This window comes from Epinephelus moara, chromosome 4, assembly GCF_006386435.1.
Source record: "Epinephelus moara isolate mb chromosome 4, YSFRI_EMoa_1.0, whole genome shotgun sequence".
In the NCBI taxonomy this organism is placed as follows: domain Eukaryota; kingdom Metazoa; phylum Chordata; class Actinopteri; order Perciformes; family Serranidae; genus Epinephelus; species Epinephelus moara.
Window position 1 is genome coordinate 7238245 of NC_065509.1, and position 10945 is coordinate 7249189.

A 10945-nucleotide genomic window follows, 5' to 3' on the forward strand; every position below is an offset into this window, starting at 1 on the left:
GGTTTGGGAGAAACAGACCGACATTTTTCAACATTTTAACACATTTTTCGATAAAATGATTAGTCGACTAATCGAAGAATTAATCGACAGATTAATCGACAATGAAAATAATCGTTAGTTGCAGCCCTACCTGACATTAGATTTGACTGTAGCCTCCGCTCATGAGATAAATGCAGAGCTTTGCGTGCATTTGTGCCAAATTTGAAGACATGTTCTCAAGGTGTTCTTGAGATATTGCCTTCACAAGAATGAGACTTACAACCTGACAACATACTGCCTCCAGCCATGACTATCGCTGGCTCAGAGGCATAAAAATTCTGCATTATACGAAAGGCTGACAACATAAATGGGACCACAGTTCCAGCAATACACTGATCCCATGTATCAGTCCGTCTCCATCAACAGGAGCTCACCTACCTTCCACCAGCATCTTCTTTGCCATTGAAGCAGCATAGTGGGATGAGAAGGCGATTATGGCAGACACCCCCTGTATACCAGGCCCGGCCTTCAGAGACACTCTCTCCACCCCCTCTGTCAGCGCTCGCAGAGCCTGGGAGAAAACATTTGTCACAGAGACAGTAATCAATATTCGTTCATACAGCAGTAACAGTACTCTAAAATGTTTAATATTTCATTACTTCCCATAAGCTTTCGGTCCTTGTGGGTTAAATGCAACTCAACATAAGAGGTCAGTGAAGTGGTCATGGCCAGTCCAGATATGTATGAAAGCAGGACAGAGAGTGCTGAACAATGTCCGTGTTTTTATACAGGAAAATGACAGCTAAAAAGTCCGGAAGATAATATTACAAGAGAGGGTGGGTGGACATCATGGGCACAGGAGAAAGTGCTATGCACTCTGCAGTACTGGTAAAACTTATGAGAGCTGGTGTTTTTTTTTTATATGCTAACAAATCAATTGCCCTTCAACTTAAAACCTGAACTCACAAAGGATTTTAATTCTAATAGCGAGTGTCTTTCAGTATGGATAGCATTCCCCCTGGGAAAACAGTCACACCTACGAGTAAGTAAAAGGGCTAGCCTGGAGGTGGTGTCAGGACAGCTTTCTACGGCAATGAGGTAAGCTAACATAAGCAATAGTCCACCTGATAGCTTAAGTTTAGCCATCCTTTTATGTACCACAGCCCTCAAAGTTGTTTGATTCCCAATAAGTAATCCGAGGGGGGACGGGGACACCATCCCCTTTGTTAGCAAAATGAGCACAATGCTTACCCCTTGCTATCCCTCTCCATCAGAGACTTTTAGAAAGAGGAGATTCTTAGCTTTCTAATGATATCAGTGTTGTTTTTGTTCACCAACTTTTAGCCAAAACACGTCACATCATGTAACGACTGTCACTAGGCCTTCAAAGTTTGCAGTACAGTGGCTGCAAAGATAGACAATTTCCTGGGATGCAAGACCGCAGAAAGACACAGAAAATATTGTGATAATTAAGTGATATTAAATTTTAAATAAATGATTATATAAATAAATACATTATGTTTCTGTGAGCTGTTGTACCTGCAGTAGATCCTCTTGCCTGGTAGAGGCTGGCAGGTCTCCGATACAGAGGTGTCTCTTCTCTGTACTGCGGCGGACGCTGAGGCTCAAGCCTGGCTCCAGCACGTGACCATGCAGCACACGGATGGCTTCGGTGGCTACAGCTGGAGAGCCGTATTTCCCATAGGCGAAGCCGCGGTTCTGGCCGCTGAAGTTCATCATGAGTCGAAACTCCCAGAGGGGCCCCACAGAGCTGAAGAGGGGGATCAACTGATCCTCGTATGTGTCCCGTGGGATCTGGCTGATGAACACCTCACAGCGGGCCCCTGGGGTGGGCCCGTCCCACACTGACAGCAGAATGGAGAGGAGATGGGAGATGATGATGCTGCCTGATTATTTCTGTATTTATCACTTCACATCAGGTCAAATGAAAAATCTACCAATTCACAATTACTTGCTACTCTGTCTGCTAAGATCTCCATTAAAGCTGGGGCAGGCAGAAATCTGCAAAGGCAAAAAATCCCCTTCAGAAATTGAAAGTATACCCTCCTACTGCAGATCTCAGCTCCCTGTCCTACGCCCCTCCCAATGGATGACCATGGGCATATATGCATGTGCTTCATATAGTAACCAAGTGTTTTATTTATTTCACTCTAAGTTGCACACGGCTCATTTGCTGAGTCCCTCCATTTCCTGCTCTCTCTCTCTCTCTCTCTCTCTCTCTCTCTCTCTCTCTGTGTTTATCAGACCACAAGTGAGACAATAACTAGCTAGCCAGTCCCTCCGCCTTGCCTCCTGCTGCTGTGGACTACTTCATCAGGGAAAAGCAAGCAGCAGTTTGGGAGATGGAGCTTCAGACAGCCACCGTAGCAGCTTACAGGCTGGTGGCCAGCGGCTTTGTCTTGGGTTGCTTTGCGATGTTGACAGTGCTGGAATAGCATCTTTCTCTGCAGGACTGCATTGAATCAGGCTTTCACTGAAGGGATGTGCACGCACATCGGCATTTGTGGATGAGCCAAAAGGAATGCCCTTTCTCTCTGAAATGAACTGTGATTGCCCAAAGTCTCCTGTCACAGGCTAGATTTTCCAAAGCCTGAAAAACAACACCAGGAGGAGGTGCAGGAGTTTAGTTTTCTTTCAGATTACTTGAATTACAATATGCTCAAAGTCTGTTATGGGAGTTTTGCCCACTGATGTGAAAAAAAAGCTGCCAACCCCAACTTTAAAGAATAAGGCTTGAGTTGTCTGGTCTTTTTATTCTCGTCAACAATCCCCCTGAAGAGACAATAAACAATTAACCAATCTTACTAACAAGTACAGTCTGTGCAACCACAGCCTGGTATAGCTTCAGCCTACATGCCTCAGCCTTCCAGTAGTAAAAATAATGTGTTTGATTAAGCTGCTTTGGCCCAATTCTCATTAAACTCCTGATTTTAAATTTATGATGAAATAATGAAAACACCCGTATCAAGTTTTTATCAGAGCATCAGAACATTGTGTCTGATCATCCCTGAATATAAATCATTGTTGCATTTTATGATGAAATGTTCTTCATCAAACAGCAACCAATTCAATCCAAGTATGCAGTGATAATTTCCTCAAGATCACATAAATATTATTGAGTAAAAGATTTGAAATTATGGAGTAAAAAACCTTCCATGTTATATTTTCAATATGCTTTAAATAAGTCTAGAGTCTGAGTTCATAGTAAATCTGTGACTTTGCTCCATCAGTTCACTGTTTCAACTAGTTTGTTTTTCTCAAGACATGAAACCTTACGTTAACACGTGTTAAAATGAGACGCTTTTATTCTGATGACAGCACTTTGTCATATAAGTGTGTTTACAAACACAGCCAGTGCAATTTAATTTAAAACAACTCCAGCATTTTTAGAGATTTGCAGATTTTGCTGTTCACACAGCTGCAGTCAGTTAGATAAATCACTTAATTAGCTACAGATAATTCAATTGAGTAATTAGTGAGGTGTCACAGTAAGAGAAGCACAGGTGTAAATAATGGCAAGGAATGATGGCTGAATTCCATTTAGCCGCTTCAGTTTCAGGATGCTGGTATTTTTCATGCTGGCTCAGTGTCACACTGTGGTGGCTTACTGGGATACTTGAATGGAAGAGATTCAGTGATAATGTCATTAGTAACACCTGTGCGTTTCCTACCATGACAAGTCTGCGTGTCTGCTGAGAAAAAGGCCTCGCTACCTGCCACACCTTAATCAGAGCTCCTCATCAGTGCTGTTGGAGGCAGCTGGGTTTGTCCTGCTGGGACACTGTGAGAAGTGTAGGGAAAGGCCAAAATGTGCCCTGTCAAGTGTTTGATCTCTGGCAGGGTCCTCTGTAGAGCAGCTGTTTTTTTTAGGAGTGGATCCCTGTTTTGTTTGTCTCGTGCTCAGGCTCGAGGACACACAATATATGTGCACACAGGTGGCATGATACACATTCCTGCCAATGCTTTTGCATTATTTTACTGATCTACAGGACGAGTTGAGTATCATTTGGGTTTTTTTCTGACACTGATGCTAAAATTATCAACTCAAATTTATTTATAATGATGATTTGAAAAAAACTCACACTGACCAAAGGGCTGTACAAAAGGAAGTCACTAAAAACACATACACGAGAGGCAACATAACTGTCAGGTACACAACTCAAACATTCAGAGACATAACATGTACAGGCACATGTCAGGAAAAGACTCAAACGCTGATAAATAAAAGCAGGTTTTGAGCCTGGACTTAAACGAGGGGTGGGGGCGGAGCTGATTGGGAGGGGGATGCTGTTCTACAGTTTGGGGGCAGACATAGCAAATGGCACGATCACCCCTGAGCTTGAATCCCTTGGGTGCGTCCCAAGTCTCTTATTTTTATAGTGCTACTGCTAGCTCCTCGCTTGAACCGGAAGTCGTTCGAGGTCCGCCATCTTCTAGGCCGTCCCAAGTCTCTTATTTGTGCAGCGAGGAGCTAGCGCTAGGAGCTAGCAGCAAGCTTTAAGCAGCTACGAGCTAGGATGGTCGAGAGCTTCCTATCCGGAAGAGTTTTTCAGCTGAACGCCATGACGTATAAATACCCGCCCTCTACATCTGGCACATTTGAACGAGATGGCGGAGAAACAGCGCAAGTGTACCCGTTACATGCATTCTTTGCAATGAAACGCTGTAATTCACATGCCTACGTGACTACAAAGAGTAACGTTAATGATATTTCGTGCAAGACTGTCATGTTGTAATTAAGTTTATTTCATTCACAACCCGTTGCGTTGTTCAGCGGACTGTCGGTGATGTGTGGCTGTTAAATGTGCAGCAGCTCATGTCCAGAACCACACGTGTTGATATAACACCACACACAAACACACACACATTTGCCCATCAGTAATTGTCCTGCATGTCATGTGAGTGGAATAATGTTTAATAGCTTGTAGGTAATATAAATTAGCCTATTAATATTAATATTAATTAATATTATTACTTTCATGTTGTTGTAAGCTACTGTCATTACCGTCTGTCCTGCACCTCTCTCTGTCACTGTCTCTCTCTCTCTCTGTCTCTCTCTCTGTCTCATTGTGTCATATGGATTACTGTTAATTTATCATGCTGATCTGTTCTGTACGACATCTATTGCACGTCTGTCCGTCCTGGAAGAGGGATCCCTCCTCAGTTGCTCTTCCTGAGGTTTCTACCGGTTTTTCCCCCCGTTAAAGGGTTTTTTGCAGAGTTTTTCCTGATCAGCTGTGAGGGTCCAAAGGACAGAGGGATGTTGTATGCTGTAAAGCCCTGTGAGGCAAATTGGGGGGGGTTACGGCTTTGATCAGCGAATATAATGTGACTTGGGATGTACGCTAAACGCTGGCTCGGTTATACAGCAGATCTAGTTCTGCCGTCGTCATCAGGAATGGACGTCGCTTCACGTGACGCTTCAGAGTAAGGCCGTCTCATGTCTCTTAAACCGACAATGCTCGCTCATCGCTCCTAGCGCTAGCTCCTCGCATTTTTTCCTAGGTGGGAGGGGCTAAACAGCTAGCAAAGTCGGCTAGCAGTAGCACTAGCAATAATTTAAGAGACTTGGACACCCCTTGAACTCCTGGTCAGCTGACCTGATGGACCTGGAAGTAGAACAAAGGGTTAGGAGGTCTGTGATGTAGGATGGGGCCAGACCATTAAGGGCTTTGTAAACAACCAGGAGAAGATGATACTTAAAAAAAAAAAAAAAAACGCACAAATTTGTGTTCTGTGAAGGTAGGTAAGTATACTTAAATATATAAATATGAAATACAAAACAGTATTAAGAAATTCACATCATAATAAATCCTAACCCAACTACAATAAATGTTAACACTCAATAAGAGAGACTCACTAGTCAGACATATCTCCATTATCTGTTTATGAGTGGCTGAGATTGTCACCACAATGAGAATAGCTTGTCCGCCTTAACAGTCCACCTTAAGACAATGCCTTGATAACATTTAAATTGGTGAGTTAGCTATAGAGACCAAAACCGTTTATTTTTTTTCCCTTTTGGACCAGGCTGTAAACATGTTTATTTCTGTTGTAAAGTGAGACATTTTAACATGGGGGTCTATGTAGGCAACCTCCAGTGATGACGAGTGAAGCCAATGCCGAAGTGCCAAAAACTGCAGTTGGTTGAATGGCCACTTGAGGCAGGCTCCAGAAGCCAGTCAATCCCCATAGACCCACATGTTAAAATGCTCAACTTTACAGCAGAAATAAACATGTTTACAGCCTGTCATGACAACTATACGGGGGGTGAATTTTTTTTTATAACTCATCCGTTTAAATTTTATTAAGGCTTATAGTTACGCTTAATTAAGGGCGTGGTCACTTTGAATAACAGGTCGCGCCATTATGGGTGGCTAACTAGCTGCTGGCTGTCTGCTAGGGGTCGTCTCAAGTCATTGAACCTGACCTCTCAGCCGTGTTTGTGCCTTTTGGATATTTTGTTTCGTGAGGGAGCTGGCACCAAGCAGGAGCATGAGCGGGAGCAGCCAACACCACAGGGCTAGCCAAAGTAGCGTAGCTTGTTAGCCTTAGCAAACTTAGCAGCTTCGAGCGAGGTGGGCGTGTTTAAGCAACCAGGCTTCATTTGGCCCGCCTCTTTGCCCATTTTTGATTGGCTGGGAGTTGGCGGAGTCAGGCACTGCCAAGATGGCGACGGCCAGAGCCGCCTACTTTGAGCTTCAAACCCGCTCCTCAGAAACCAATGGGTGACGTCATGGTGACTACGTCCATATTGTTATACAGTCTATGATGGGGACTGACTCGCTTTTGGAGCCAGCATCAAGTGGCCGTTAGAGGAACTGCAGCCTTGGGCACTTTGCGTTGGCCTTACTTTTCAGCCCTGGATGTTGCTGCTTGCTTAAAACCAGTATAGCTATGCTAAAGTACAATTGTCAAGATACAATATCACCCATCATGAATTTTCCCACATTGAGGTTTCTTCTGACATGAGTTTTTATTAGGATCTCTTTTAGCCCAACTGGGCTTAAACGAGCTGCCAAACTGACGATTTTCTGTCGACCACAAGACTGGCTTTCCCAAGTCGGGATTCCAACCAGCAATCCTGCGGTTTCCAACTTGTGTTCTCACTATGGCCATGTGCCATATTCAATCTGCTACGAATTCCTTCTTCAAGACAGGAAGTAGACGGACTGAACTAGTGCACAGAACCAGGCAGAATTTTAGGGGGAGAAGGCAACAAGTGAATGCAACAGCCCCAATCATGGAGACGTAAGCATTTCTGACAATACATTTTAACTGCAGCAACCATAAGTAGGATTATTTTAGGTTATGCAGGCTACTTAGTCTTGCCTGGCTTAAACACAAGCAATGTGGTAACACAATTGTACATCACTTCAAATGACTCACTGCACAGTGTCCTATCGACTGGGTTTGTGCATCCTTTTTTTTTGCCTTATTGTCATCATAACACAAGATTTTCACTCGAATACCCACTGCAGCACCAACATGTGTACAGGTTACATATAAACTGTGATACATAGTATTAAAAAAAAGGGAAAAACGTATGGATTCTCTATAGCTGTGACCACATAAGTTGACACACACATTCATGTGTTAATGCACGGTGTGTCTGGACCGTTGCTTGAACAAAATAAGTAATCCTAGATAGAAAATAACTCGACTGACTTAGTTCCACATGTACTGTATGTATCTTTGAGTTTCTCCGAGAAGCTAGTTTTATTGTAGTCTTGTGTAAGTGCTGTGTGTTTGAGCTGAGCAGCCTTTCTCACCCTCAGGTGGTCCTCCATACTTCCTCTGGCCGTTGACTTGTGTCAGCTTTATATTTGTCGCTTTCAGCCAGGCTTCCAGAGCCTTCACCCGCTCAATGTTCAGCACCTAAGAGGGGAAAACAAAGTATACCAATCAACCAATCAAGTATACTTCAGGTATAGCTAACAGTCTGCTCATATATAATATCAGTACAGGAATATATATATAGAACTAGACATCGCACTGGTTTTTGGTCATTATATTGTAATACATCTTAAATGTGGCCTTTTCCAGGTCTTCAGGGCAGCAAAGTAATTTCATTTTCCACACTCATTACACTGTTCTCATTGAGTGAACTGAGCAATTGATGCCATTAAAAATCTGGTGACCACAAAGAAACCCCTTTAAATTGTGCAGATTATTGCTTTGCATCATTTTCAGGGGAACATTAGGCGACTACAGCAGGCAGACATCACTACAAATAATACGGACAAGACCCAACTGTTGCTGATCATTGTCTGAACTGTAACAGTGTTGATAACATCAATCACAGACCTCCACAGTGAAACTAAGGTCTGTCAAAATACCTGAATATTTAAGGAGCACTCTTGTAAAAGTCTACCCCAGAAAAGTGTCTTTTACTCCGGCTAAGTGTATTTTTTGACAGAGGTCCAACTCGCACCAGCCACAGACTGATGGCAGCATTAAATTAGGGCACGATAGTTTCTGTTGTGACAGAAAAGTAGATGCAGGAATCTTGTCTAACCTTTTTCCACTGACCCCTCAGAAGTAAAAGAGTGCAGGTACTAGACTGACCTGCCGGCAGTCCAGACCTGACTCCCACTGAAAATGTGTGGTACATTATGAAGCGCAAAATACAGGTGAAGTTGTATATCAAGTAACAACGTGATTTCACTTTCAAAACTTAAACAGTTAGTGTCCTTACTTCCCAAACACTTACTGAGTGTTATTAAAATAAAAGGTGATGTAACACAGTGGTTAACATGCCTGCTTCTTTTTTTGCAGGCATCAAGTTCAGAATGAGTGCATATTTAAAAAAAAAACAAAGCAACAAAAAAAAAAAAACATAGCTAATTAGTTCAAACATTAAATAGGCTATCTAGTCTTTGACCTTTATTAAATATAGATCAAAAAGGATTTGCAAATCATTGCATTCTGCTATTCTTTAAGTTTTACACGTCTCGTTTTTTTTGTTTGTTTTTTTTTAAATTGGTGCTGTATATTGGCTGTTACATGATCAAAGGTTCTCACATTCAATTTTGTCAAAATCACTCTAGAACTGATCCTTTTTCCAAAGCAGGACAGGCCTGTGGTGTTCAAGTTTGTGAATGGTATTTCCAGTGGCGTCTATTTATTTATTTATTAATTTCTCAGAACAAAAAAATCTCCTCAATTGACTTCAATGTTCTCCAGCAATTGAGCACAGATAAAATCATTTTGCTGTGAGACAAAGAAAAAAGAAGTTCAAACAAATAGCCACACAGCACCAGAATGGATGGAAAACATAGCTTCTTCAAAGTTAGAAAATATTGTAAATTTCTAAGACACTATGATTTACTTTGAAAATTGTCAGGAGTAACATCCAAACATATCCTTTGTGTTTCCAAAAACACTGGACAAACATCAACAATCCCAAACAAACATGCAGCCTAATGAGCGGCAGGTGGGGCTCAACCAAGAGGCAGGACAGCGTCAGGAAAAAACAACAGGAAATCATTCTTTAAAGGAGCTATATGTAAGAAATCTAAAGCAAATAGTCGTAAAATCCTCCTAATATGTCACAGAGACTAAGGAATAATGTTCATATAACATACTGATCTCACCGACAACAATAGCACAGCCAGAATATTTGCATTTAAAAAACATTTTTACAGTCCGCAAATCATGTTTATGTTTTGAATTTGTGTTTTGGCCTGTTGCGCCACCCACCGCCGTCTACCAGTCACGCAGTCAGTAGAGTCTCAGCATCAGTTACAGTTACGACTGAGCTACAGCAGCGTTAGCAGTGTCCCGGTACATAGCATTAGCAGTCTCCTCCGCTGTATCCCGGCAGCAGCGTTAGCAGCAGAGAAGCCGGACTTGCTCGAACGGTCCGCTGGAAAACCGAAGATCAAGGACGCGGCGACGCGGCCCTGCCACGGCAGCCGCCCGTGGGCAAACAAATCAGTCTCCAGCGTGGCCACATTCTTACATACAGCGCCTTTAAAACAAGTAAACATGACAAACAAAGTAACCTTGTGCAGCACGGGCCGCGCAAGCACTTTGAACAATGTAGCCAATACACATTAGCCTAAGTCTTACATAACCAACCGGTCAGATCAAAGCTGCCTCGCGCTGTCACTGTAGCTGCCGTTTAAATTGCCTGTCCTATGTTTTAATTTTTTTTCAAAGGTTGATGTCCGTTTACCTCATAAACAACCACATTTTTAAAACAAACAAAGTAAAGTGAGGAACTTACCTGGCTCTGCTTGTCTTCCATCGTCTCCTCCGTTGCTGTGTTCGCGCGGGCAGTGTCGCCTCTCTGTCGCCCGTGGCCGCACCTGGAGGCCGCTATTGGCCAGTAAATTAGAGCCGACGCCACGCTGGCGCTGCCTTCACTGTCACAGCACTCCGTGCGCTTGTTCAGACGCAGCGCCGGGACTTGGGGGATTATGGTTTGTAGTGAATGCAGGTCAAATTCGAGGAAAGATAAACTCACAAGGAATGAGTCTGTATTGAAGCAGCCTTATGGGGACCCATTAGTGTGTTCCATGTAGGCTTCAGTGCTGGAAAAGTTACTTTTGAAATGTAATAGGTTACAGATTTCTAATTATCCTATTTAAAATGTAACGTGTATCCTAATGTAACTGTTTCATTGTCTTAATCACGGTGATGTTAGATTTGATTACTTTTCTAACAAATGTTTTAAAATGGGCAAAAAAGCTGAAAGGTCCTGAAAACATAAGGCCCAATGGTTTTGCTGACCTGTGTTGCCAGATATATGCCACAAGAAGGCATTCTTGCACTTTAAACATGAATTTACAATTGTTTAAACATTGAAACAGATCAGAAAAGTATAGTGTTGATTAATGAGAGTTTTGTTAAACTTTTTACAACCATCAGAATTGAATGTTGTTTCAATGTTGTTTTAATGCTGAAACAACAACTGACATAATTTCAACCACATTTCAAC

At 42.5% G+C, this 10945-nt stretch overlaps 1 protein-coding gene across 1 annotated transcript in view; it reads right to left on the bottom strand.

The window, feature by feature from the left end:
* The window catches only part of dnd1 (DND microRNA-mediated repression inhibitor 1), a 16401-nt gene extending 6083 nt beyond the window's left edge, over nucleotides 1-10318 (bottom strand). The window contains exons 1-4 of the mRNA XM_050042994.1: nucleotides 10232-10318; nucleotides 7773-7878; nucleotides 1519-1844; nucleotides 418-550 (exon numbers count right to left, since the gene is read on the bottom strand). Coding sequence (XP_049898951.1) covers nucleotides 418-550; nucleotides 1519-1844; nucleotides 7773-7878; nucleotides 10232-10252 — 586 coding nt within the window. The 5' untranslated portion in view covers nucleotides 10253-10318. The remainder of the gene's footprint in view (nucleotides 1-417; nucleotides 551-1518; nucleotides 1845-7772; nucleotides 7879-10231) is intronic.
* Nucleotides 10319-10945: the final 627 nt, after the last annotated feature.